We start from the raw sequence: 12,249 nt of genomic DNA, 5'->3' as shown, positions 1-12,249 counted from the left end.
CATGAACCAGTATCTTGTCTCTATATAGCAGCTATTTCTCCAACAAGCAACAAATTTTTGAAATAGAATTGGAAGAATGCAATCTGTTGTGGGGATTATTTAAATGTGTTTAATTGAATGTGGTCCAACACAGCACGCTGATCAGGGGGAAAAAAAATGTGTTCAGCTACTATTTAACTATTCAGAAGAAACTGTTTCTTTGATTTACTGCAAGTAGCCTGTATTAAAGGCTTCTCTGAAACATAAGTAGCAGCAATTGTGACTTGTTTTTGTGAGGCTTATTCTGTCAAAGAAACTTTGTATCTGTCTATTAGGAGAGTTATCCGTGCATTAGAGCAGAGTGTGTGTATTACAGTGTTTAAGGTCTGGGTAAATTTTGTTACCCTCTGGTGTTAGTAAGCAAAAAAAAAAACACCCCAGCTATCTCCCAGGCTGGAGAGAAATCAAATGAACTGACAGGCTTCTGCCAGAATCTAGTGAAGGTTTCTATAGTGCTAGGAATAAATTGCAGAGGATCAAAGAAAAATATACTGATTCTTAATCTTCTTTTACCAACAGCACACAAGCTTTATGAAAATCCTTCTTCACTGCCTGTTTTCTTATTAAAATAGGCTAATTCAGGGAAGGTGATGAAAATATTGCAGTGAGAGATTCTTGCCAGTTAAAAATTTGCCACTCAGCAAACTAGGATTTTACTATAATTGGTTGGATTTTCCCACAAGAGCCACACCGTTTTCCATATGTTGTAAATACAGCTTTTTCAAGTATTCTGAACAGTCCTGTTAAACTCTGCTTTACTAAGGAGGCACTTAGCACCCAGGAAACACCTTTAAATACTGGATTTCTTTCCAATGAGCAAAGCAGCATCATTGCATTGTTCTCAGTCCTCCACAGACTTGTCAGATTCCTTTCTGACTTGTCTTTTGGTAGCACTCTAAATAAATCTTGCACATGAGCCATCATTAACTCATTTATGTTAGAGAACTGCTGTGGATACTGTTTAAATTGCTTCGTTAGTCCAGTTACTGAGCAGACCAACATGTCAGAACTTGCTGCATGAGACAAGAATTCAGCATCAGGAAATTTCTCTGCAGCAACCTGCTCTGTTCTTCTTTTAAAAGCACTGCTTTATTCCAGAGTTACCACTTCCATGTTTGGAGTTAGATACACACTTGAGACACTTTGGCTGGTCAGCATTCCAGATGTTTACTCTTCATTTGGAAATGACCAAGCCAAAATGGAAAACTCTTATGGAAGGCATTATGTACCATTTTCTGTCTCCTGGGAGGGGCAATCTTGCCAAGAATCTGTTTTGGTTGTTGTTGTTTTCTGTGTTTGCCATGAAACAGTTGCACAGCGGAGATGTTTTGAATCCAGCATCTTCCCTGCAGTAATTTTGCTTCTGAAGAAAGGAGCAAATGATTTTACCACTGACTAATTTGATGGATATCGGTCATCTAAGGTGGCTCTTGCCTAATGAGTGGGAAAGGTCTTTCCCACTGGAGCAGTCTTGATGGGACCAGTGACACACAACTTTTATCGTGTAATGAATTTCAGTATGACAGTGTACAGAGTATTCCATGTTTGGCACAGTCTTCTCTTGATTGATTAATTTTGAAATGGGCTGTTGCTGGACTTTAAACAAGACTTTTTTTTTTCATTCACTTCTAATCCAGTACTTCTCTCTTTTTGAAGTGCAATCTGGAGTTGAGACTTCTTCCACATGTCTAATCTCATTATTTATTACTTAATTTCCATTACCAAAAAAATAATATTAAACACTAAAATAATAAAAACCATTTTCTCACTGCTAGGCAACACAAGCTTTGCTGAACACAGCCCAGCCCTGCGCTCTATAGGAGGGGACAGCTGCAGGATGCTCCAGGGATGCAGCACAGCTGCTGCAGGCTGGCTGGCTGGCCTCTCTTCCATCCTTTCTGTGGGCATGTCCCATGGGGATGGGATGGGGCCAAGCTGGCTGCAGGGTCTCCCCCAGCCCAACCCTGCAGCAGTGGTGCAGCCCCACAAAGCTCCAGAGGAGCCCAAACAAGAGGCACCTCAGAGCCCTCAGCAATCCAGGCAGCAACAAACAGGCAGGAGGACACAGATGGTGGTTTCTGGCTGGGACAGGGCTTGTGGCTTCAGCAGAGCCACCAAAGGCCAAGAGGCTTCTGGCCATTTTCCCTGCACCACTGCACACCTGGGCAGCTTGCTGAGCACAAGCACCCTTTTCCCTCTCTTCCCTTATGCCCAGCAAACTCTGGGCAGCAGAAGAAAGGTCTTGGGACTCTGTGTGTTATAACACATCCTATATTTATATAGGAAAACAAAAAGAGGAATAGTCTTGAAAAACTGGAAAATGCCTGCTGCATCAGGTGGGCCCAGCAGACAGCCTTCCAGATCAGGGCTCTGCAGAGCTCCAGCAGTGCAGCCAGGTAAGGCCCGACAGACGAGGCCGTGCCTTCCAGATTCTGAGGAGCTGATCATGTAACCGCTGGAAGATGGAGTATCTCCTACTCTGTATTGCCCGGAGGAAATATAATGTTTGCAGTGCCAGGTCTGATATGGCACTGCTTATGTCTTCTGTCATGTATTCAAGGGCTGGAAGAGAGAGGAACAGAGCCGTGGTGAGATCCTGGATCTGCGGGGACCCCAGTTGAGCCCCCTGCCAGGGCCATCCCAGCCGGCTCTTGCTATGGCCAGGAGGGAGCAGGGACCGAGGGGATCAGCCTGAAGCCTCTGGCCACAAACGGCCCAGGTGCCCCTGAAATCTCGGTGTGCTCTGCCCACACTGCCCCTAATCCGCACAGGGAGCAGAGCCCTCTGCAGCCAAGCCAGGGCTTGCAGCTCCCCCTGCCAGCCCCACTGACAGCCCACTGCCCTTACTCACTCTTATAGATACATATTATATTTTTGGCTTTTTGCAAATATTAAAATTAATGTTATATGTATAATGTTAGAAAACTTTGCTGGATTAATACAGTTTATTTTATTTCTGTTATTGATAAAACTTAGAAATAGTGGTGTATATATACATATATATTTTTTAAGCTGTAGGATGGTCTTAAAATAAAGACTGCTTTTGTTCATATAACCTGGAGTCTAAAAAGATAGTCAAAACACCCCCTGAATTCTTAGATTATCTTATCCAGATGAAGACAGCAGTGACCAGAGCTCCATGAGAAGAATTTACTGAATCTCTATTGTCGAGAAGAGTGAGACTCAATGAAGCCAAAAATATTGATCTCTTGGGGAGAGGGCTGTTAGCTTAGTTGAAGCTAAAGAAAAGAATATCTAAAACTTAAGAAGAATGTTTAAGTCATGCATAAGTATTTATGAATACGCAAGAAATTTCTCTTTTTAAAAGACAATACTTTAAATGTGTGGTCCTAGTTAAATGCTGAGGCACTCAGCCGTATTTGTTCATTTTGCTTTGCTTGCCTCCTAATTGTCTTTTAAACTTTTTTAATTTATTGTAAAGAAAAAGTGAACCTCGTTTTTCACTCACCTTTGCACATCAGCTGGAGCTCTTCCTCCTGTCCCCTCAGGTAGCGCCCGGTCATCCCTGGGAACACAAAGGCTGTCAGGGCCCCAGCGGCACAGCTCCCTGCCAGCAGCCCTGTGGCCACACGCCCTCCTGGCCCGGCAGGGCTCATCCCCGGCCCTTGCCGCATCCTGACTCAGCCCGAGGGCACGGCTGCCAGCGGCCGGCAGCAGCAGCCCTGAGGGCAGCCGGGGCTCCAGGGCGCCGGGCCCGGGTGCCGCTGCCGGGGCAGCAGCCGTGGCTGGCAGGGACCCCGGGCTCGTGGCTCACCGATGAAGCGGATGGCCGCCGCTCGCAGGGGCTCCTGGGGGCTGTGCAGGTAGGGCAGGGCCCTGTGCAGGTGCTCGGCCACTGGGCTCCTGTCCTCTGCCAGCTGCAGAGAGTGGCGGGAGGGAAGGGTTGGTGCGGGCTGTGCCCCTCGGCCGGGCGCTGCCTGCGGCCAGCCCCGGCCTCCCGTGCCCGCCCAGCCCTGAGGCACCGGGCAGCAGCCGCTGGCGCCGGGCTCTGGAGGGGGCAGAGGGCCGGCTGCTGCCCGGGGAGCCGCGGTGCCGCCCCGCCCCACAGCCCCACTGGGCTGGGGCTCCATCGGCACCCGGCTCGGGGCCACAGGAGCCTGGACAAGAAGTCGGGTGGCACAGGGAAGGGAGCGGCGTGTGGGGCTCAGGCTGGCACCCCTGGGTGCAGCATTGGGCTGGGGCACAGCTGCCAGCCCCACACACTGGGCACCAGGGGCTGGGGACTTCTCCAGGCTGAGGCTGGGGCTTCCAGGCCGTCCTTACCAGGACCTCGGCGAATTTCCACGGTTTGTCCTTCTTCATTGGTTTCTCAAGATCTGTCCTCTTCAGGAATTTCGCTGCGCAAAGTAGGGTTGTCCGAGAGGCCTGGAGAGAGCAGAACTGGAGATGGCCCCACAGCCCAGGGCAAAGGACCCACGTCCCTGTGCCAAGGCCTGGAGGAGGCTGCAGCCCACGAAGCACCAGGGCAGGAGGCAGCCGAGCCCCCTCCCAGGATGACACCAGCAGCCCAGGAGTCCTCACCTCTGCCACAAGCTGATTCTCATCCTGGCAGTGGAAGAAGAGCGGCAGCAGGCTCTCACACACTTGTGTTTTCAGGGGCCTTATTCCTTCTTCTTCCACAAAAGACATCAATGTTCGAAAGACAAACATGGAGAGCAGCTGCACTTGGCTCTCATCCTGTATGAAATGAAGGAAAAAAGACCTCAGCATCGGCTTCTTCTGACCCACATTGGCACAGGCCTGCAAATCTACAGGGCACAAAATGTCTGGGCAGCACCCAGCTGCTGGGGCTGGGGGCACAGAGCCTTACGTTGTCAAAGAGTGGCAGGAGTGCCTCAGTCAGCTGCAGGGCGATGGGGCTGGGTATCATGCTGTCTTTATCCAGGAGCAAATAGCTGAGTAGAATGATGGTCATCCTGACCACGTCGCTATCATTTTCCCGCAGGAGCTCCACGAGGCTTTCGGTCAGGCTCCACATTCTTTCGGCCTGTGCAGAACACGAGTCTGCAAATTCCCGCCCTGCTGCCGCTGGGCCCAGAGGCCAAAGGCCTGTCCCGAAGTACTTGGGCAGCTGGACCGGGAGGCAGGAGAGCTGGGAGCAACTGCCTTGGTGCCCAAAGCCCAGCCAAGCCCAAGCCACTGCATTCCCCACCCCTATGCTGCCCGCATGGCTTCAGCCGCTGTCGCCTTCTCACCATCAAGGGATCGTCCCTTAGCAGGAGGAGGGCCCTGAGAACCTGGCGACGCATCTCTGTGCGCTCACTCTGCAGGTGCCTTGACAAGACATCCATGATGCTGTCACTGCACTCACTCAAGTCCACACACTCGAGAACCTGAAAGGCACAGGGCAGTGACAGGAGACCCGGCTGGCAGGAGCCCAGATTTGCACAGGGCGAGACACAGGCAGCAGCACAGGGCACGGGCACCGTCCCAGGCAGCTGCAGCTATGTGAGGGCAGAGAGCTGGCGGGCAGCTCAGCGAGGCAGCAATGGCCTTTAGGCTCACCTCTACAAGGAATGCCATGGCAGGGAAATCCCAGTACGGCATCTCTTTGCTGAGCATCTCAAGCAGGCAGCACAGGATGCTTTTACACAAATGCATGGATGCCTGACGCATCTCCCTGCAAGGTGGAGAGCAGCACTGAGACCCTCAGCCGGGGGAGAGGGGGAAACCCTCTCCCAGGACTGACTGACAGAGTTCTCATCTTTCCCCAGCACCCTGCAAGGGGACAAGGGCCCTTTGAGATTTGGGTGCTCCTGGGCACCCTCCTCTCCCAGCCTTTTCCAGTCTCTTTGGCCATCCCTCGGTGACAAGGCCCTCAGGCCCAGGGCCATGGGGACTCTGTGGGGCACCCCAGGCGCAGGGCACGAATGTTAGAAGCAGTGGGCAGAAGGGGCTCTCACCTTGCCAGCAGACCCACAGCATAGTGGTGGGTTTCAACATAGAGCAGTGTGTCCCAGCCACACTTGCGCTCCATTGCCACCACTACATGCTCACACTGGAGAAGGCAGAGCAGGGCCTTCAGGGTCCGCACTGCAAACCTGTGTGCACAGCAAAGCCCAGGTCACACTGGGAGCACTGGCTCCTGCCATGGGGGACATGGCAGGGAAAGGATGACTGGGATGGAGCACCTGTTGGGGCTGATGGCAAGTCCGTGTTCCTCCTGGCATTTCTTCCAGAAGGTATCGACCTCCTCTGGCATATCCAGAGTGCTAAAGAACACTTGGAAGAGTAGATGCACAAAGAGGCGGGGAAAAAACACTATCTGTACATGTGGACAGCAGGGCTCCTGGAGAATCTTCCATACCACCACAGTTGCCTGCAAAGGACAAAGCACCCTAAGACTGTGCTCAGTGCTGAGGTGTTGGTGTGGCAGGGCCTGAGCGTGGCAGGGAGAGCCCAGGGGAGACGCAGGGGGAGCACTGGATCTGGTGCCCCTGAAGCTGCCCCTAGGCCAGGTTTCAGCCCAGTGCCTGAGGCAGGGAGATGCAGTGGGGGAAGGAGAATGGAGAGCTCCTGGAGAGGCAGCCTTGAGGTGAGCAAAGGCCAGTTCCAGAAACTCACAGCCAGGGAAAAGACATTCGTTGTGTCCCCATCTGAGGTGCAGGTGCTGTGCTCTGGCCAGTTCCCCATCACATCAAGGAGTAGCAGCTGCACCTCCTCTGCAACCTTGGGATAGGACATGATCGTCTTCCACATGTTAGCAGCAGCTCTGTAGGGTTAGAGCTCTGTCTCAGGGGGGTCTCAGACACATTGCCTGGCCTGGGCAGCAGTGGGGAGCTGAGCTGGCTGCCAGCTCTGCCTCTGCCCACTGCTGCTGGCTGGCAGCACCCAGGGAGCCCAGACGTGTGGGGACAGGGCCCTGAGGGGCAGGGAGGGAGCATAGCAGCAGGCTCCAGGGTTGACGTGCCAGGCCAGGGAAGGGGAGCAGCCAGAGGCCCTGGAACTCTCTGTTGGTCACCCATCTGGGACAGGTCCTACCAGGCAATGGGCTGGGAAGCCCTGAGCCTGCTGGGCATGTGGACCCCATACCTGTCACATGTTGGGGCCACACGCAGGAGGGTAATGGCCACGTCAGCAGGCTGTGTCTCAGTGAGATCCAGCAGGGTCCTGTCCAGCCTGTGTTCAGCAGACTCGTTGGACAGGAGCCATCGGCGAATGTATCTCACTACGGCGGGCACCTGAAGAAGGCATGGAGAGATTTGGAAAGCTGTCAGAGGGAGTAATGTCCCAAGCTTGCCCAGAGAAGTGCTTCCCTTCCCACCACACTGTGATGGCTTCAAAGGCTTAAAGTGACCAGCAGGCATGGCTTGGGAGGCCAAGCAATTGCTGGATAATCAAACCCTGGCCACAGGCTGCTTACTTGCTCTGGACTAGAAACGCCCTTCTGTATAAGCAAGTCCAACAGGGCAGCACTCGTCTCGTGATTGAAGATCTCTGAGTATGGTCGGACCCTAGCAGCCACGGCACTGGTCTCTTCCTCTCGAACGCTCTTGATGAAATTACAAACCAGCTGTAGAAGAATGAAGGGCAGGAATCCAGGCATGCTCCAGGCAATGCTCCAAGCGCAGTGCTCAGATGAGCAGTGACAGCAGGCCCAGCCCAGGTGGGGATGGCTGCAGGTACCTGCGCTGTTCTGCGGAAGCGACCATCAGTAGGTTCCTGTTCTTCAGTCTGATCCACGGCTTCATCTGGCAAAGAGTGAGCGCAGCCAGAGCTGAGGGGCTGCAGGAGAGGCCAGAGAATGCAGCCCAGCCCTGTGCTCCCCAGGTAGGGACAACTGCAGGATGCTTCAGGGGATGGAGCAGAGCTGTTACAGGCTGTCTGGCTGGCCTCTCTTCCATCCTTTCAGTGGGCACGTCCCATGGGGATGAGATGGAATGGAATGGAATGGAATGGAATGGAATGGAATGGAATGGAATGGAATGGAATGGAATGGGACCAAGCTGTCTGCAGGCACCAGCCCTGTGGGCCAGCTCTGTCACTCACCCTCCTGTGGTGGCTGGAACTGCTCCACCTCTGTTGTCTCCTGTGCTTCAGGGGCTGCTGCAGGCTGGCTGTCTGGCCTCTCTTCCATCCCTTCTGTGGGCATGTTCCACAGGGATGGAATGAGATGAGATGAGATGGGATGGGATGGGATGGGATGAGATGGGATGGGATGGGATGGGATGGGATGGGATGGGATGGGATGGGATGGGATGGGATGGGATGGGATGGGATGTGATGGGACCAAACTGGCTGCAGGCACCAGCCCTGTGGGCCAGCTCTGTCACTCACCCTCCTGTGGTGGCTGGAACTGCTCCACCTCTGTTGTCTCCTGTGCTTCAGGGGCTGCTGCAGGCTGGCTGTCTGGCCTCTCTTCCATCCCTTCTGTGGGCATGGTCCACAGGGATGGGATGAGATGGGATGGGATGGAATGGGACCAAACTGGCTGCAGGCACCAGCCCTGTGGGCCAGCTCTGTCACTCACCCTCCTGTGGTGGCTGGAACTGCTCCACCTCTGTTGTCTCCTTTGCTTCAGGGGCTGCTGCAGGCTGGCTGTCTGGCCTCTCTTCCATCCCTTCTGTGGGCATGTCCCACAGGGATGGGATGGAATGGAATGGAATGGAATGGAATGGAATGGAATGGAATGGAATGGAATGGAATGGAATGGAATGGAATGGAATGGAATGGAATGGAATGGAATGGGGCCAAACTGTCTGCAGACACCAGCCCTGTGGGCCAGCTCTGTCACTCACCCTCCTGTGGTGGCTGGAACTGCTCCACCTCTGTTGTCTCCTGTGCTTCAGCGGCTGCTGCAGGCTGGCTGTCTGGCCTCTCTTCCATCCGTTCTGTGGGCATATCCCAAACAGATGGGATGAGATGGGATGGGATGGGACCAAGCTGTCTGCAGGCACCAGCCCTGTGGGCCAGCTCTGTCACTCACCCTCCTGTGGCAGCTGGAACTCCTCCACCTCTGTTGTCTCCTGTGTTTCAGGGGCAGCTTCAGGGCCTTTGTCTTCCTCCTCCTCCTCCACCCAGGCCAGCTTTGGGACTGTTGGTGGTCTCTGCTCCATGTCAGTGACTGAGTTTATGGCTACCTGCAGTAGAGATGTTTCAGAAAAGCTCCAAGTCAGCAAGTCCTGTAGTTGTGCCTGGAAGGCACCTGCAGGGCTGAAATCCTGGGAAGACTGCAGGACAGCAAGTCCTGTGGTCTGGCCTTGAGGTCAGCTGCAGGAATAATGCCTTGGAAATTCTCTGGTTCAGACATCACCGAGTGCACTGTACAGGAGCTCCTCACAGCACCGTTCCGGTGCGTCCTGTCCCATCGTGTGCCCCGAGCACTGTGGTATGGCTGTGTCCCCACCAGCTCCTGTGTCACCACATGTCACAAAGGGTCCTTGGATACCCTGTCCTGCTGCGTCCCACGGTGGTCATGCTGCAATGTATCACAAAGGGCCCTTGTACACACTGCCACCTGTCCTTGGGCCTCCCCCAGCCCACCCAAAGTAGCCCTGGTTGGAAGGAATCCCTCACCCCAAGTACCTAAGACAGCCCTTTGGCATTTAGTGAAAGTTGCCTGCAATGACCAGTCAATTAAAGCCCCAGGAAAACTTGAACTCCTGGGTGAACCTGGGCAAAACATTAATCTCCCACATCTGAAGCCATGAACTGCCAAGTACTGTCCCCAGTATCATACCCTTTACCCTGTAAGTGTGCTGATGCCATTTAAAAGGACCAATGAAAATGCCAATGAAAATGCCAATGAAAACAATGAAAACAGTGAAAACAAATTTTAATATTTTCATAATTTTTGCACTGATAATAAAATCCTTGACCAGAAAATCACATCAGAATTTCTGGAGAGACTTGGAAAGGTGTCATTTTCACCCCAGATTTTAGAGTCTTTGGCCGGTTCCCCATCACATCAAGGAATAGCAGCTGCACCTCCTCCGCAGCCTTAGGATAGGACATGATTGTCTTCCACATGTTGGCAGCAGCTCTGTGGGGTTAGAGCTCTGTCTCAGGGGGGTCTCAGACACATTGACTGGCCTGGGCAGCAGTGGGGAGCTGAGCTGGCTGCCAGCTCTGCCTCTGCCCACTGCCGCTGGCCGGCAGCACCCAGGGAGCCTAGGCCTGCCGGGACAGGGCCCTGAGGGGCAGGGAGGGAGCATAGCAGCAGGCTCCAGGGCTGACATGGCTGGCCAGGGAAAGGGAGCTGGGAAAGGGAAACTGTTGCATAGACAAAGACTCTTCAACTAGTTATAGTTAGAAAGTGATACATTTATTGCAACACTAGGCACACACTGGGTGTAACCTCCCAAAGGCACGTGCAAAATCCACGGGGCTCTTGCCCTCTTTCTATCCACAAAAATCTTACATATTCATATAATAGTCTTCATATTCATATTCCTATTCATAACATTCATATAATTATTCACTACACCTATATATGTGTATAACTCCACCTTCCCCCTCTTCATATGAAAATGATTTCAAAGTCCTTTCACACTTGTGCAGTTCCTTCCTCAAAATGGGTTGGTGGGTTTCAAAATGGGTCCATGGTCTTTTTAGATTAAGTCAGGGACGTATTTGGCATGGTTAGGTTTTCACCTTTGTCTTGTTGGCAGGCTTTCTGGTCCCTTGGCCATAATCCAAGTTCTCCAGCCTGGTTCTGGCTGGTTTTGGGGCCCAGGTGTAGTTATGGTTTCTTCATCTTGACAATACCCCATCCTCTCATCCTGACAAGACAGAGTCAAGCGAATGATACATTGTCTTAGCTCTAACTAGCTCCATCTGCTAATAATTAACTTTTCTACATTTCTTCTACTCTCCTTGCTGAATTCTTAATCATTATATATATATTGCTTCTATCCCCTAGCAAGGCTCTAAAACCTTTAATTCTTTTAGACTCTTGATTCACATACGCTTGAAATACTTTCCTGAAAGCGTACTGTGGGATTCCTGCTGCTGTTCCTTATGGCACGGCTTGTGCATCTCCTGTACCTGATTTATTCACCAGCCTCACCACAGAGGAAGGCTCAGCCTGGGAGAAACTGGCATATTGAAAAACCCAAAATGACTCAGAAGGTGGCCTGTGTGCAATCTGGAGGAGCAACTGAACTAGTGCCTTCTAGTCACATTCTCAGAAATAAAATAACTTTCACTTCTATTCATCCTATGCCAAGATAAAGAAAATACAGGCGTGCTCAAAGCTTTCTGAGAAATCAGTAGAAAGTCCAATGAATGGCAAATTCTGCTTGTTTTGTGGTTTTCTATTTAAAAGCACACTCCATTTTACAAATTAATTTCAATTTGTTTCATTTAACCAAGAGTTAGAAACAGCTAAATAATAATATTAGAGCATACTTCTGATAATTTTGGTGCTGCTAGAATACATTTCAAGGGTGAGTTGGAAAACCCCAAGTAAGAAGTCTCTGACAATGTAAGCTACTTACATGCATGCTTAAATTAGTCAATTTTCAATATTCTGAAAACGTAGAGTTGTGTTTCTTTCCCTACTTAGCCTTATCTCAGTTTTGTTAAAGCAAGTGGTAGGTATTTTAGATATTGCAATAGCTGATCATTTACAGCTTACATGAACCTACCAGAAATTATTTTGGAATGATTAAAGAAATATATAAATTTCATATGTGCATATATATTCATAAATAAGTATATTATTCTGGTATGGTGTGATATATATATCTGTGTATATATGTAATGGTAGAAATATGTATACTGTGCATACATAAAAAGATACTCAGAAATAAATCTCTTATCAGAGCAGTGGGGAAAAAAAAAAAAAAAAAAGGCAGAATTTTAAATTAGAAAGGAAAGAGTTTTAAAAGTTTAATGGAATATTTTTCCCTGAAAGCAGAAATTATCCTCAGGCCTGAATACTTCTAAATATTTAACTTATGATAAAACTCACGCTGACTGCAGCCTGAGCAGGAATGCAAACCAATAATAATAATAATAATAATGAAAGAATAGAGTAGAAGTGTAGTTGCTAGCTGTTTCCATATGAAACACCAAAGCTCTCAGTGCTGCAACAGTGACCTCCAGTGACTAAGGCAGCTAGTCCTGGGCTCAGTCTGCATTTGGAATGAGCACTAAAGGACATGGATGGAAAGACATGTTTGTTTACTAAAATCTTCAGTGCAACACTGGACTCATTAAGAGGATAATTAGAAATGTCACAGGAGA

The 12,249-nt window shown here is 50.7% G+C and overlaps 2 protein-coding genes across 15 annotated transcripts in view; one reads left to right on the top strand and one right to left on the bottom strand.

Moving 5' to 3' along the window:
- The window catches only part of TFPI (tissue factor pathway inhibitor), a 217,676-nt gene that overhangs the window by 162,792 nt on the left and 42,635 nt on the right, over window positions 1-12,249 (top strand). The gene's annotated exons all lie outside the window — the stretch shown is intronic.
- On the bottom strand, window positions 2,293-9,478 carry LOC111931706 (uncharacterized). 12 transcript variants are annotated; one of them, XM_086898340.1, is made up of 20 exons: window positions 9,314-9,478; window positions 8,987-9,140; window positions 8,799-8,891; window positions 8,531-8,623; window positions 8,338-8,430; window positions 8,050-8,142; window positions 7,687-7,751; window positions 7,424-7,573; window positions 7,093-7,241; window positions 6,625-6,772; window positions 6,192-6,379; window positions 5,964-6,101; window positions 5,566-5,680; window positions 5,256-5,393; window positions 4,871-5,047; window positions 4,582-4,737; window positions 4,324-4,425; window positions 3,815-3,917; window positions 3,509-3,565; window positions 2,293-2,601 (listed from the first exon to the last, which is right to left on the bottom strand). In XM_086898340.1, exons 2-20 carry the CDS (start codon window positions 9,114-9,116, stop codon window positions 2,402-2,404), a joined length of 2,388 nt encoding a protein of 795 aa, XP_086754466.1. In that variant the 5' UTR covers window positions 9,117-9,140; window positions 9,314-9,478; the 3' UTR covers window positions 2,293-2,401. The 12 variants fall into 12 exon arrangements, with proteins under 12 accessions (XP_086754466.1, XP_086754461.1, XP_086754467.1 ...); XM_086898335.1 differs by having other exon boundaries at window positions 9,260-9,440; XM_086898341.1 differs by having other exon boundaries at window positions 9,286-9,429.

This window comes from Cyanistes caeruleus, chromosome 7 (assembly GCF_971803275.1).
Source record: "Cyanistes caeruleus chromosome 7, bCyaCae1.hap1.1, whole genome shotgun sequence".
Classification (NCBI taxonomy): Eukaryota; Metazoa; Chordata; class Aves; order Passeriformes; family Paridae; genus Cyanistes; species Cyanistes caeruleus.
The sequence above is the reverse complement of the archived record's forward strand: the minus strand, read 5'-3'. Positions and strand labels throughout refer to the sequence as shown.